Source organism: Egretta garzetta, unplaced genomic scaffold, assembly GCF_000687185.1.
Source record: "Egretta garzetta isolate BGI_Z169 unplaced genomic scaffold, ASM68718v1 scaffold154, whole genome shotgun sequence".
In the NCBI taxonomy this organism is placed as follows: Eukaryota; Metazoa; Chordata; class Aves; order Pelecaniformes; family Ardeidae; genus Egretta; species Egretta garzetta.
In genome coordinates this window covers 6,458,677-6,474,907 of record NW_009259600.1, presented here as the reverse complement: position 1 = coordinate 6,474,907, position 16,231 = coordinate 6,458,677, and the positions used below count along the sequence as shown (strand labels likewise).

General features: G+C 38.8%; 1 protein-coding gene across 15 annotated transcripts in view; it reads right to left on the bottom strand.

Annotated features, from left to right (window-relative positions):
* The window catches only part of RIMS2 (regulating synaptic membrane exocytosis 2), a 345,182-nt gene that overhangs the window by 269,017 nt on the left and 59,934 nt on the right, over positions 1–16,231 (bottom strand). For all 15 annotated transcript variants that reach the window (XM_009638379.2, XM_035893825.1, XM_035893829.1 and 12 more), the window contains exon 2: positions 13,720–14,645. In XM_009638379.2, the coding sequence (XP_009636674.1) occupies positions 13,720–14,645 (926 nt within the window). The remainder of the gene's footprint in view (positions 1–13,719; positions 14,646–16,231) is intronic.

Below are 16,231 nucleotides of genomic sequence, written 5' to 3'. Positions count from 1 at the left end.
TGAATGGGAATCATGTCAAGATGCCTTCTTGTATACCTATTTTTACTGTGTATTTCCTTTCTTACAGAAAACTATTACTGAAAACACAACAGCATTGAGCATCTGGTACATTTTTCTGCTACAAAGTTTGCCGTAACCATGGATCTTTGTGAACTTAACCTATAGCAGTAACACAAAGTATTGCCATTTTCATAGATGCTTTTTCGCATCTTACAGAGGTGCCATAACAGATTCTTATTTGCTCAAGCTTACTGCTTAGAGAAGTCATCTTCTTCCAGAGGCCAAGGCTAAAAAGCTGCTTATCTCACAGGGTATCTGTATACCAGTAGTCAGCCTCTGCAGCAACAAGGCCATAGGTACAGCAGCTCAGCACAGACTCGTCCCATGAATATTCACCGGGCTCTCAGCAGTCAGCATCCTCTGCTGCTCCAGCGCTACCGGTACTTTAGCTGCCACCCTCAAAACCGGTTCTCATCTCTCAAGATAAGCTGCAGTCACACTTTGGACTGCAGTGCAGCCCTGTCTTTAGATAAGATATGTGGTTTCAATTTTAGGAAAAACAGGAATTCCAAGAGGCTGTCACCTACTCTATCACCTCTCAAACTGTCACATGCATCACCCTTTACAATTTGCGGTTTTGCCTATGATGTTGCCAGTGTTGCTTGGAAGTCATACTATTTTTTCCTGCTTAGTGGAAACATGGTCCACAAGATGGCTGAGTTATCTCACAGCTCATTGTCACTGGACATGGGTGTCTCATCCCTACTCTCCATGCTGCTCCCAGCAGTGTGACTGTGCTCTTTTGTGACAGTTCTGGTAACAGTGCAAAAGTGTTCATTTGTTGTAGCAGTTTAGTTTTGCACCAGTGTAGTGACCTAAACTGGCTTACTAAAAGTCAGGTAAATATTGGATTTGGTCCAAATCAGCAAGCTTGAGAGAGGAGGAGGACTGGGGCTTTCATGCAAGACGGCAATGTGCTGCTGGCTCGCCACAGCTCACCTTCCTGAACCACGCTTCAGGGTGAAACCTCGTGCTCTCTGCTCACTGCTGAAAGCGAGACATTAGCACTTGGTGTCTTCTCAGCTTTTACCAGGGACTTTATATGGGTTCGGCCACTCTATTGGCCTTAGTTTCCATGATCATTTTATACTTTTACAATGAAAATCCTGGTTTTGAACGGATTTATCTTCTCTTGCAATACTGCATGCACAAAGCAAGTAGCAGAAAACCTGCTGCAGCTAGCCTTACTTATACCGAATTACATCTATGAAGATTTCAACTACCAACCAGCCTTGGCTTTTGTAAAGGATCATAGTGATTGATATGAGGCAATGGATTACATATGTCTGAAAACAAGGAACTTTCAGCCTTATAAATATATTTTCTACACTGAAGAGACAGTAGCAGCCTTTTAAATTGTTCTCAGATGATTAGTCTGAAGTTCAAACCTAATTCTGGCAGCCTTCATCAGTCAAACCCTTTCACGAACAAATTCAATTCCTTCAACTCATCAATATGCTAGCTTAAAAAAATGCCTTTTGTAGTAAATTTCTTTTTTAAAGTGTACTACAATTACAGGATGAAAACAGAACAGGAAGATTTTCAAAGCAACTCAGCTTTTAGAAACTCTCAGAATGAACAGATTTTCAGAACTGAGGTTAGAAAATTTTTTAAATCCAAACTGTAATGTGCAGAAGAAATGTTAAAATTCTTTAAAATTATAAAATTCAATGAAAAATACTGTATGCATCACTTCTTAGGTAAGGCATCATGTGCTGTCTAGACATCCCGCATAGTGCGTCACATGCCAAGCCTTTCCGTGTTATTATAGATGTACACAAAAATGGTCCATAAATATGCGTTACAGAAAATTGTTATGGAGATTTGTGATTAAAACTTTTATTTGATTCTTATTTAGATTATGTAACTAATGTCCATATATTTCCATTTTCTAAGTAAACAGATTATATAACTAGGGCCCTAAAAGATATTCATAATCTAAATGTTCAGAAAGGCTGAAGGTATAAACACTGGAACTATTTCTTAAAGAATATTTCTCTAGAATACCATTGATCTGAGTACATTTCCATAAGAATTGATGTCTTCAATCTGGTCTAAACTTCAGTGTGTGACACAGGCATTTTTTTATGTACATATTCATTCAGTTTATCTCTTTACACATCTCAAAGGAGTATCTTAACACAGAGAATACAGAGAATGCTGCTGCATGAATGCAGGCTATTAAGTTCACTTTTCTATTGAAACCGATGAGACAAAAACCACAACCTGCATTCTTACCCCACATCCTTCTTTCACAGTCTACATCTCCATGCTCACAAAGGCTCCCCAAACTTTCCTTTACAACAAGTTACTTAATCAGTGAGGTGAAATGGAGAAATAGGATGTGTGTGACTTCCCACAGTACATGTGAAAATTTAGCAAGATAAATATTAACTGAAGTAAACCATTTCAAAAGTCTCTTAAAGTCTGAGAGCCTGTAAGTGCTACAGCATGATCAATCAAATCATTGCCTAAACTACATGGCTTCAAAAAAGAGGGAAGGAAAAAAACCAATGTACAAGAAAAATTAAAAATTCAGTAAAGGCAAAAAGCACCACTGAATAATGTAAAGATTTTTATGAGTTATACAAAGTGGGAAAAGGCTGCTGTGTAAGTAATGGCCATCTTGCCATGAGGAATTCAGTCAAATGTTTCTATGATCTCTCTCCGTTTTTCCCTCTCTCTTTTATCCTGTAATGGTTCTTTTAACTTGTAACAACGCCCAACCATAATCATCTAGTACTTAGGACCAAATGACTGCAAACTTGCTTTGTCCTCAGCACATCTGGATGTTCTAAGACGTAAATATTTTAACAGTAAAACATGACACATTTTATAGGAAATATTTTTAGAAATAAATTATAAATTGTATTTTTCAAATACTTTCACATTTCAAAGCCATGTAGAGAGCTTTATAACTAAAAAAAGTGATGATTTATAGCCGAGAAAAAACAATGCTGAGCTAAACATTATTCTTGTTTTCTCCATGCAATAGTCTTAAACCTTTCCATAATAAATAGGATTAGTTCAGTAGAAAAGGTGAAAATGTTAGCATATACGTTAGAATAAAACTTCACTGTGAGGAGAGATGTAGGTACTTTGCATCCCAAAGCAAAATAAATTTCTCAATGCAATTTTACAACAGAACCACTGAGCACCAATTTGTTAGACTGCAATGACCCAATTCTCTTCAATCAGTTTTATTTAATATTTCCTCAAGTATCAGAAGAGTCATTATCATTACATCACATTTTTTCTATCTTGCCCCTAAAATTAGGATTTTAATATCAAAACAGGGGACCATCACAGAAGAAACGCACTAATGATCCCTTGAAATTAAGGAAAGATACCTGAAATTTCACAATATATTTTCAAGAAAATATTACCGTTGGAAAAATTTAGCTAGAATTTTCAGAAATAGGGTGAAATTTGGTTCCTAAGTCAATAATCAGATTCATAGGCAGGTGGCCTGATTTTCAAAGGCACTCGTCATTCGGCAGGTCGATTTTCACGGGTGGGGAGATGCAATGTTTCATCCTTTTGACAAACTTGGCCACCTCCTCAGGGCTCTGGCTCTGACTGAGGAGTGGGGACAGATTTCTGTAGGACTGTAGCTGTGACAGTTCCTGCCCTAAGCTGCCTGACTCAGTGCTCACATTTGCACTGCCTCCACCACAGGACCAGCTCCAATGTTATATAGCAGCCCCTGAACAGCTCTAGTTGAAATTACAACCAGACACATTAGAAGACACAGAAATTGGTGCCACTTTAGCTAGATTATTCATGCCCAGCATTTCTGGTGCTTAGATTGTGAATTGCAATGGATGAGGCTTGGATGGGGAGAGAACTGGGACAAGATGGAAAGGATACACTTTCCTTTGGCAAACATATGCTTCCAGCTCTCATCTTGGACAATATCCAGTTTAATCTCAAGCAGCTTCTGTGACTAACCCCAGGTCTTGGCTGGGACATTTGGGGAAGCTTGGGGTAACGGGGCTAACGTACAGAGCACCCTAGGAACCCAGTTTTCAGGTGAATGACATATATACAGCCCATTCTGCTTATTCCCCCTCCACTTCTGCTTCTCTACTTCTTCCCTTCCAATTATGCTATCCTTAATGAAATGCACATAAAAATAACAGCAGAACAAGAAAGATGCTTACATTTTTTGAAGAAAATGTAAAAAAAAGCTTACCATGTTATTGACAGAATACTCCCAACTAAATAACTATTTTTTTACATTAATTAAGTAAAATTATTTGACAACGGACCTTTTAGTTTCTGATAGTTAATTGGGGAAGTAGCAAAATTACCTGCAAAATCAGTTTAAAAATGTTAAAGGAAAGCACTAACGCAATTTAAAATTACAGAGTCTAATCCAGTCATTAGATCTGTGACAGATAATGTTTTGTTTTACTAGAAGAGTAATGATTTCATCAAAGTATGAAGAAAATTATAATTTGAAAAATACATGCTCCATGTATTCTGGAGACATTACATGTCATTTTTTTTGCTGTCATTATTTCTGTTTCCTGGGATTCCTCTGCAAAAAGACTACAAACACCACAGTGTGTAGTTAAATATTCTGAAAACTTCAGAGAAAAATTCCACGATGGCTTTTTATTCTACCATGGTATTGTAAAGAACTAAAAACATTTTGCACAGAATCCAGCAAGTCTGGATTTGGCTTATCCCTGCCAAATCTGTATGAATTAATAGCACTTCTTTCTGATGCAAGACTTGGATCACAAGTCCCAAGTTTCTAACTTAGTTAAACTGAAATTTTGATCAGAAATAAGTGGACTAGGTTGGGTAAGATAAGAACGACCTCAACAGGAAGCCTTGCATTTCTTAGGGTGAACCCCTTTCAAGGCATGTTTGGACACTAATTTCTTTCATTGCTATTTACAGTAAAAGGTTAATGAATATTTATTGAGTTTATTCAGCAAATATTCCAGCTACCAAGATGTGAAAGGATAATGGGAAATTATTTTGAAATTATAACACAAGTTTCTTTTGTTTTCTATTTAAATTTTAAAAAGATTTTAAAAGTGCTCAGAGAAAGCAGTAATGCTTCTTATGATACTTTTAAGATTGGTCACCCAGACAATTCAATGGCTTACAGTTTCAACTGAAAAAGATAAAGGAACATCTTCACCTTCAGAATAGAAACTTGTGACAATTTCCAGGGAAAAATACATCTTGTAGTTAGTGTTAAAAATACAGAATTAAACTGAAGACAAGTTCCAATGATAAAAATTTCTCCTAAGTTAAAAATATTAAGAATCATGTTGTCCTATTAATAATCAACTTAATCTCATCTGGAACCATAAATACCTACAGCTAATGCACTAAAATACTTTAATAATAACTCATAGTTCTTCCATTGTATCATATCAGGAGAGAATTAATTTGGTGCCCACACAACATCTCTGCTATAGCTGTAGTTCCAGCAAAGTCCCAGAGTAAAAGGAAACATGATTAAAGAATTACAGTTTAAATGGCTTGTGTACATTTGCATATAGAGGGTTCAGGTTGTAATTTAGTCAAGGTTTTAATTAATAAAATTGAGAATTAGACTTTTTTGTTGCAATCAAACTGCTACAAAATTATTCTGTCTTCTCTGACTATTACATGAAAATATTTCTTCATCCTTACTTCAGCAAATTCCTATCTAAGATTCTGATAAGGCATAATCAGTTACACACCATCTTTTCAGCATGCATTATAACATCTAAGAAGACAGTCAATATCATTTAATCAAGAAACTTCAAATGTTAATATTTACCATCTTTTTGCCTAATTAGTGTTACCCCACAAAAGTTTCCTGGCTTGATGCAGTGTGTACCTGCCTGAATGCTTCTGCCAGCAGAGCAAAAGGAGTGATATCAGGATGTGAATATGCAGCCAAGAATTGGGAAAAGGCAGGGCTCTTTCTGTGAGGGATATTATTGGCTTATGCCAAGTTTAAGTGACTCTAAATTTAAAATATTATACAGTAGATTCCTCTAAATGCTGCAGAAGATCACATCCCTTCCTGTTACCTTCTAAGGAACACAGAAGTGTCTAAATAGGAGAAGGTTTGGAAAAAATATAAAAAAGCATTCTTTACTGTCAGAAATCTCTGCAACTTTAAACATTCTAGTTCTGTTATCATCTATGCACCTATGAAAAATATGTTTGTAGGAAAACTCTATCACAGCCAATACTACTATCTGAAAGTAGTAAGATACTTCTCATTCAATGTTGTAAGAAGTACTTTAAAAGCAGTGATTTTTTAATTGCTTAAACATATAAAGAGGAAAGTGTAATGTTTCTTATCTCTCAGTATTTCTTATGTTTGTACTTAAAATAGAGGCAGTTCATAGGAGAAAGCTGAAAAAAAAGAAGAAATAGAAAAACAGAATTCTGAATTTCCAGTCAAACTCTTTATACATTAAAACCACATTTACCTTACATAAGATGTAGAGGTCTCTATGGAAAAAAAGTATTTCTTTATCAATGCAAAACACAATTTATTACACTGCAATATTAAACAAATAGTAAGAAATTTTGTGACTCCCTCAAATCTGGCTTTTAATAAAACATGTAAAACATCTCAGTATTTTAAATAATCAATTGTTTTCCTTATGACCATGCAAAATTTTGTACTTTGAATCCTAAGATATCTCCATACTGAAACTCTGTGGAATTTCAAAGCGTCTTGTCTTCAAGTCAAGAGCTGCAGCTCAGTCCTGAAATTTTGCCTTCTAGTATAATTTGTTCCTGAGAAGTTAGACTTCCAGGAACTCTCTAACCTGAATGAAGCAAATTTTAGAAACAATGACCTCATTCTGATCTAATTTAGCTCAGTGTAACTTTGAAGCCAAAGTTGTTGAAAATGTATGAAATTGGCACAAGTAGGATTGAAATCAGGTCCCTTATCTTTTACAATTTAAAAGTGCGAGCACTGTGACGATAATCCCACTTGCTTGGCATCTCTGCTCATGTAAGACATGCACTGTTCTTGCAGTAGCACTCAGCAAGTGTGCTTTCCGCTCCTCACACCATGAGCTACCATGCTTTTTTAACTTGTGATGAGTATATTGTTTCCAAATAGAGTTTATTATCTGTCAAAAACTAAGCTGTATCACTACCAGACTCGTTTCAATATTGCAACAAACAACCAAGTCCTGCGAGCTGTTCCAGACGTGAGGAACTCTTTAACGTCTATAATGAACAACTGCAGTTATTTCTATGTTTGTAAATTACCATAACACAGACAAGGAAAAGTTATATATCTGTGTTTTCAATGCACTTAGTGACATTTTAACCCCTTGGCTTGCATACACACATTTCTGCTCACACAGCCTGTGCTCTGAGCTTTCAGTCAACGACACAGGGACGTTAAGTATGTAATATCACTGGAGCCTATCTATCCACAAGGAATGTTGGGGGTGTTGGTTGACAGCCGGCTGAATATGAGCCACCACCATGCCCAAGTGACCAAGGCAGCCAATAGCACCCTGGCTTGTACAAGAAATAGTGTGGCCAGCAGGAGCAGGGAAGTGATCATGCCCCTATACTTGGCACTGGTGAGGCCACACCTCGAATACTGTGTTCAGTTCTGGGCCCCTCACTACAAGAAAGATGTTTAGGCACTCAAGCGTGTCCAAAGAAGGGCAGCGAAGCTGAGGAAGGGTCTGGAGCACAAGTCTGATGAGCAGCTGAGGGAACTGAGAAGAGGAGGCTAAGGAGAGACCTTATTGCCCTCTACCACTGCCTGAAAGGAGGCTGTAGCCAGGTGGGTGTTGGTCTCTTCTCCCAAGTAACAACCCATAGGACGAGAGGAAATGGCCTCAAGGTGCACCAGGGGTGGTCTGAATTGCTTCACCGAAAAGGTTGTCAAGCGCTGGAATAGGCTGCCCAGGGAAGTGGTTGAGTCCCCATCCCTGGAGGTATTTAAACGATGTGTAGATGTGGCAATTACGGATGTGGTTTAGTGGTGGACTTGGCAGTCCTAGGTTAACAGTTGGACTTAATGATCTTAAAGGTCTTTTCCAACCAAAATGATTCTATGATTCTATGATTCTATGCACAGAAGTTTCTTTCATAATAAAAATGGTCATCCATCTAACTATCATGCTTTAAAAAAGAACAGTGAAAGCAAACACTAAACTTAAGAACTGCACCTCTGACAAAAACACAGACACATTTGCCTTTCCCACCACAGATTCCACCCACATCAGATGTCAGCCACCGTCTGTGCGAACAGATACCTCTCACAGGGTGCTCTGGAAGGTGGCTGGGAGCATGGTATGTGCATATGCCTGAACTGTTTACCACCATTGGAAAATCTACTATGATGTCCTACTTTATATTTAGAGCAAATTAGAGCATTATTTAGAGCTATCACATGCCTAGGTTTCCTTGAATGAATTCTCTTTTTCCATGTAGAGATCGTCTCTTGCTGGAACCTTGGAATTGGAGAGATTTGTAAAGAATTGTAGGACATCTAGGACCCTCAAATGTTTGGGGAAAGAGCAGAAGGCACCCCAGCTCCAGAGCAGGTCACCTCTCTTTTGCTTATGTTCTGAGTGGGGCTACGATGCCCCAGGGACCACTGGCTTTCCTAAGCGTGGCTGTGGCAAGTCTATTCAGACTAGCACTTTGGCAGACTGTAGGTGTGACGGTATTGTTACGAGGAATATATGGGCAGTGGCACTGATTTCCTAACTCCCCCTGGAAATCCTGTAGCCACGCAGAACAAGCCTGTATCACTCTGTTTCACATCTGCTTCATGATGGCTGACAAATTACAGGGGCCCTTTCAAACCTGCCCTGAGGCATATTCCTTACAATTACACTGACAAACACCTAGCTGAAAATGCAAATAAAAGATACTTTGATATCCCTCACAACAGAAGACTCTTAAATTGGACAAGCAATGGAGACAGCTTGGCCTAACTGTCCCAACACAAAAAGCACAGATTCATTTGGAACTTTGTAGGTGACATGATTCAATGTTCACTTTTCTGCAGTTAACACCACAACAATTCTTACTTTATAAACCATGTTTGTCAGAGCCTTGAAACTGAACCAAGTAAACTGAGATGGTTTTAAGAAAGAATTAGTGAAGCGAACAATCCAGAACATTTAAAAATAAGTCATTATGATCTTTATGTTTACTGACTGATGATCCATTTTACTGCCATTTAAAATTTACAATTTCATAAAAGCACTGGCATTTCAAGAATTGCTTTTCTCTAACATTTTAAGCAACTTTGTTCTTTCAGTATCAGGGAAAATAGAAATATATCTAATATTTTGGTCCAAAACATATGGCCACCTTCTTGGTTTTTTCCTCTGCAAAGTGTATTTCCTAACACAGACAGGGAATCCTACTGTGGAGATACAGCCTTGGACTGTCTGCTACCCTGATCTCCAGGACTGGCAACAAGTGTTGCAAATGGAGACACTGTCCTTGCAGTTTCAGAAGCCGGGTATTCTCAGCAAGAGTAAAGAAATGTCCCTTAGATAACTTGGAAAAAATCTTGGGAGCTTCAGAAAATTTTGAATAGCACAGTAAGAATTGTTCAACCTATGCACAGAAAAAGGCAGAGGCCATCTGGTAAATTAGTATTCAGTTATGTCACTAAGGACAGTTTTAATGTGTATGAAGATCTGCACAAAATTCCATCTGCAAAATATGCCTAATTCTGGCACAACCTACATTTCAAGTAAAGACGTTTATAATCTCATTTATGTCCATTTAACAGTGTTGTCATGCACTGTTTCCTGACGTTTTAAAGAATGACCTGGCCTGTCACACCATGGTCCTGTGCTCCTCACCTCACCAAACTCCCTCTCAGCATTTCAGGTCAATGCTGCCCTGCCCACACTCCTTGCTTGGGGAGTCCCATTCCCTCCTTGCCGAAGCTCCCAAGCCCAGCTCAGCCCTCCTGTCCTTCTCTCTGAACACCCTTTTCCCAGTCACTCATCATCTCTCCCAAACTGCTGCTTCTCAGCCAATCTCAGAATCCTCTAACCTACCGCTCAGGAAGCTCCAGTTCTCACCTTCCTAGTCATCTTTATCAGATCTGTTTCCTTCACTTTATCTATTCTTCCCAAACTGCAGGTCACAGGTTTAGCCTACTTGATTTAACAGCTTTGCGCTCCCCTCTTCTTCTTCAGCCTCAGTTTCCACCTCCATCCACTGATCTCCAGCCACCCAATGACATTCTGTTTTGCAGTTCCTAAACTTTCCCCCCTTATCTGCTCATCCTCTTGAAGCCTCCCGATTCCCATCCCAATATGCCAGTCCTCAGCCTAGTTTATGACCCAAATTTCCTGGTCCAAATATAGTTGCATTACAAAAACTATGCGGTATGTTAAGAACCTAGCTCTTCTCTTCTGCAGTTGAATCTCCATCTACAATGCTTCTTCACCATGCCTGTGGTTCACGTTGCTGTCTGCTGGGTGCCTGAGTGTTGCCTGGGTGTTCATCAGCTTTCTCTGCTTACAGTCTCCCTTGTCCCCCATGGAGAGGAAGCAGGAGCATTCCAAGGCAATGGTTTCTCTGGCCATTACCGGAAACATGCAGAAAAATAATTTGCTTTGTCCCCTCCCTGAAAACAATCAGATTACATTTTTAAAAATCAAGGAAAAATTACCTTAAAGCAGACAGCTATTGAAATGAGATCAAAACCCAAATACTTATAGTCACAGGCATTCAGTAATAATGGATGCTCTTTCCAGAGCTCTTAATCCAGATGGTCCATGTATCTGTTGGACTTTCAAAATGAAATGGCTATCTTCATTTTGTATGCATATATATCTTCCAACCATATATATTTATTAATCCTTTTCATCTTGGAGATAAGCTTAAAAAGGCAGACTTTCAGCCTTTTTAAGAGCATATGACTGTAATTTTTCCTACATTTTTGGATAATTCACAATTTTCAGACTAGCTTTTTCAAACCAATGTCAGGGCCTTGTAAAATCTCAGCTGTAATTCAGTGAACAGCTGCTCCTGCAGCTCAGGCCCAGGCTGCTCCTCACAGCTATGCAGCTGTTAATATTTATTTGCAGAATCTGTGAAAAGATATGGGTATTCCATAGACAGAGACATGGAGAAAAAATTATTCTCCTCTTTTGGATAACTCATTATTACTGCATCCAAATTCTGACTCTAACATTGCCACCCTTCATCACTACAAGGCAATATGTTTCATATTTAGTATTATATCTTTGGCCAAACAGACTTTGTATGTGGCTTAAAAGGACAGCTGAGAAATCCTCAGGTCTGGCGAGTTTATAAAGGGCGGAAGGCAAGTAATTTGGGGGGAGGAGAAACAGGTTTTTTGAGGCGGTATTTAAAATAATCAATTGTATTTTATCAATTAAGGAAATAATGTATTGTGATATAAGGAAGACTGATGGGGGTTTAGGTGCTGGATTCCTTTTGGTGGTATTCATGAAAAAATCACTTGCTTATGGGGACTCTTACATGGTAAGAGAGATTCATGAAAATAAAAAGAATGAGGTAGGAATTTGTGGGTCTACTTATAGCAGCTGTGAAGGCTGGATCCAGGTGCTGAGACCCCCTCTTCCTCTTCATCCTAGCACATCTCTTCTCTCCTCCCCCATGCCTAGCAGAAGCCAAATCTTCCCAAATGTATTCAAACACTTTTCTGGAGCTTCTGTTCCAGGGGTTAGAGGGTGGAGGGAAAGTATGAATGGGGCTGAGGATATCATCCAATAACACAACCAGGGCTTACTGAGGCTGGCACCCACTGGCTCTGGCTACAGGTGCTACTGCTGGGGTGACTCCCTCTTCCATGCATGGTCACTGCCTCCCAGCCCGTCAGCAAGGGCAGACACAGGACCCCCCAGCTCAGGCTGGAAGCAGGCACAGTCAGAAGCACTCAGACCTCTTCTCCAGTTCAAGCAGTTGCTCTGTTCCTCTGTGAAAAACCAAGGCTGTTCTCCACACTGGTTCCAGCCACAAGCCACCACTGGGCCGTGCTGACACAAGCTACACTCTATATGGCATGAAAACTGCCTACAGTAATTCAGTCAAGATTAACAAAACATAAAACAGAGCAATTTTTTTCCTGTAAAATTATGCAAGCTTTTTTCATTTATTTATAAAATACATGCTCAAGTTAGCTTCATTCACTACCTCAGAAATCAGCAGGCATGACATCATTATTATACTATTGTTATCAACAATGTTTTCTTTGACATTTAAAATACAAAATTATTTAAGAGAAAGCTGTAATTTGTCAGATTATTATGACAGAGAATCAAACATTGTTTATATAGTATGTTTTAAATATATATGTTTTGTATGTTATGTGTACAAACAAAATAGTTTGTATATTACTCTGTATACTATGTTTCCTATGCTGAATTTCATTAAATAAACGCTTTGTTACTGCTTCCCTTATATTGATTTGGTCTATTTTCCTCAAGGTTGCTTCTAAGAACAAAATCATGAACACCCTTTAGTTGATGATAGAAGTTTTTCTACTTATCAGGAAACCTAAGGGGGCCAAGGTTACACCACAGTTGTTTCACGTAAGTGCATGCAACTGTCTAATTTGACCTGGATGAAATTTCCTTCCATTCTATACTATCTTGCTCCTTATTTATCAGACCATGGTTGCTGCTATTGACATATGAAAATTCAGAGTTATTTCAGTAACTCTAATTACTTGCTTCAGAACCAATTTTATAGCAATATTAATAACAAATAGTAGCAAATTTTCTAATCCCAATCCACAACAGCAGATGACCATTCATGAGAATTAGTAAAGGTTCGCTAGCATAAGAATAATAACTGAAACCAGGTTATAACTATTGTACTTTAGGCCAACAACATACGTGAAGGTAATTGAACTAGTACTAGTTTGATTCAGTTTAAACTGATGGTCCCCAGTGCTTTCATATTTAAGTCATACATTACCGTTGGATAGGGTGGGAATAATTTCAATTAATCTTAGCTTTTCTTTCTGACAATGGAATAACTCCAACATCATGAATCCTAGAAAGCACTAAAACCAAAAAGCACCATAGCCCCACAGCAAAAACAAACCTCCGTTGGTATAAACCACATCAGTCATTTCAAATTAATTTAAAAACCTGAATGGGTTAACTTTATACACACAGGGGGGTTTTGCAGGTCAGATGCTCTTTAACCTGCAGCAGCCAGCATGAAACTTGTATAAGCTCTGAATCATGTGGTCTAGTTAATTCAACAGAAATGCAGTCATGTGCCCACGCTTGATCCAGATCAAATATGCACTCATTGTGATCCAGGAGTACGCAAATCTGGTATTAATGGACATGAAACCATGGCCTTATATGACATCCCAGCTTTAGATACTTTGCAGATTTAACTAACGTTTTTTACAATAGGTGTGTGTTTTCCTTTAACATATCCAAATACTTCTAGTAGCTGTGATGCTCTTTTACATGTAAATCATTAAATTTTGATTTAAATAAATGAAACACAAAATCAGAAAAAACCAACTCCCATCACAAGAACTTTGAGTCACCTGTGAAGAGCTGTAGCTATGTGGTTGCAATCAACTCTAACAAGTAAAATAAACATACAATGGGATGGAAACTAAACCACATCTATATATTGAAGCAGTCAAAAAATTAAAAATCTTACCTTTTTCACTAACACTTTCACTTTCAATCTCTACATCATCACAACTCGTATACTCTGGAGTGGATGCCAGCTCTTCTTCTGAGCTACTTAATGAAACCTGGCGCATTTTACCTCCCTTTTTCGTTTTATGGGGCTTTGGTGGTGGAGGTCTGACAGATTCAGACTGGTCTGAGCTGAGTGAATCATTCCGTAACATGGTCTCCATCTTTTCACGTTTTGTTTTCCGTACCGCAGAATTGGGATCCAAATGGTGTTGTTTCCTTAATGAATCAGAGCGCCTCATGTCTGGTCTTTCCAGAGGAATTGGACTCCTCCTAGGTGTAGGAGGGCTATGATTTGTGGTCCTCTGACGATTGGGACTTGGTCCCTGAGCCTCTCGAGTTCTTTCCATAGAGTATGAACGTTGATTTTCCATGGCAGCCCTGCGCTCAGACACTGATCTTTGTCTTGATGGTCGTTCCATCCTCAGCATAGACATCCGAGAATCTTCCAACTCAGTATTTGCCAATGAGACATCACTATGCCTCCGTTCATGACGTGCCCGGGACACTTCAGCATGGATACGCATTTGTTCCTCATACGGTTGTGGCTTGACTGGATAACGAGCCAAATTAGGATCACTTCGGTATCGTGCCTGGTATTCCTCTTCCCTCCGCTGCCTTTCATATTCTTCCCTGTTTTGTGCATCTTCCTCTTCTACCGGATACTCCTTGGAACGCCTGCGACTCCTTCTGTTGGAATCTCTATAATCACCCAGTTCAGGTTCTTCATATAACTGAGGCCCACGCTGTGCCCGCCTATCTGAATAATCTGATGGTGACCTGGGCATCGCACTGTCTGATGTAGCATACTGTGAATATTCGTCTCTCTCTTCCCTTTGGTCGTATCTTCTGTTCTGTTCTCTTGATATTGATGGGCTTCTTTTCCTAAATAATCATGACAAGAAAGAAGAAAAAGAATTCTGTCAATGTTTCTTGTTGGACAAATATACAGTTAATGCTAATTAAATGATAGAATGCTCAGCTGATGGAAAAAAAATCATTCATTGCATTTCTTTGTGCATTTGCTTGCAAGTTTTCTGTACTGAATTAAAGAAAGCATGTCATGCTACAAATCTGCTTTAAAGGAAAAATGCTAAAACAACATTATAAAATATAGAATACAAATACTTACGCTACATTGTAATCATAACTGCTTTACAAGTACCAAAATTCTATATCCTTTATAATAATTTCACAGCGATATAACTTTACCATACACTTCTATTTCATAGGGTTTTATAATCACCATAGAAATTAAGGGTAGATGGATCAGTCAGTTAGTTTGATCTTTTAGCAGCTGTTATTGCTTAAAAACATACATTTCAGTTCCCACAAAGCTATGATGTGTGCAAGGGCAGAAAGCAGGACAGACAAAGATCCAATGGCAATGGCAGCACTTGTCTAACTCAGATGAACTCAGAAGATCTGAACTCAGAACATAAAACATTCTGCCTGCCTGACTTGACAAAAAAATCCTTCCCATCCCTATAGGGATGGCAATAATATTAGTCCAAGCATTTGAGCAAGACACACTAGCCGGATACCACAATGAAGTTCCTGTACCACACTAAGCATTGACTCTTTCTCATAGACAAAATCTGGCCATAGACAACTTCAGAGGCTTCAGAGAAAAGTAAAAAAGAATTATCAACAGATATTCTTTCTTAACACTGACAAATGATTGATTGAAGCATGTGATTTTATTATATATAGCATTTTAATAGAAGATGTGTCTGGAATTTGATACAACATTGTTTTCCACTTGATTAGAAAGGATCAGTTAAATAGGGAGAAGTGATTCATAGGGAAAAAACAAAGTGGAGCTTCAGATCCTGCCTTTAACAATCCTAATAGGGTAATGAACATTTAAAATGCTACTTCCGTACATGTCCAGATTCATACTTAGTTTTTCAACCCAGATGGATCTGAAGGAGTTACCTGCAGGAAACTGGAGCAAAGATCCCAGATGTGGATAAAAGAGACTGAGGTGGGCCTTCTCTGGGATAAGATAGATCAGCTCAAGCTTTAAGAAATCAACATATGTATGTGAACCAATTTTTGTGTTATCTGCCTTTCCCTCTTATATTTAGTTCTATCTTTATAATTAAGATCCCTTTGAAAATGTTTTCTACCCTCACAAATGGCCACTCTTCCTAAAGGGCAGCCTTGCAGACAGCAGCCAGGAGATCCTGCTTAGCATCAAGCAGGATGGGAAAAAGGAGAGCAAAGACACAGCCCTGTTGTTTCTACAGTTGTCCTTGAAGGGACAGCAGAGGAGAGCAACAAAGCTGGTGAGGGGTCTGGAGCACGAGTCTTACGAGGAGCGGCTGAGGGAACTGGGGTTGTTTAGTCTGGAGGAGGGGAGGCTGAGGGGAGACCTGATCGCCCTCTACAACTGCCTGACAGGAGGCTGTAGTGAGGTGGGGGTCGGCCTCTTCTCCTTGGTAATGGATGATAGGACAAGGGGACAT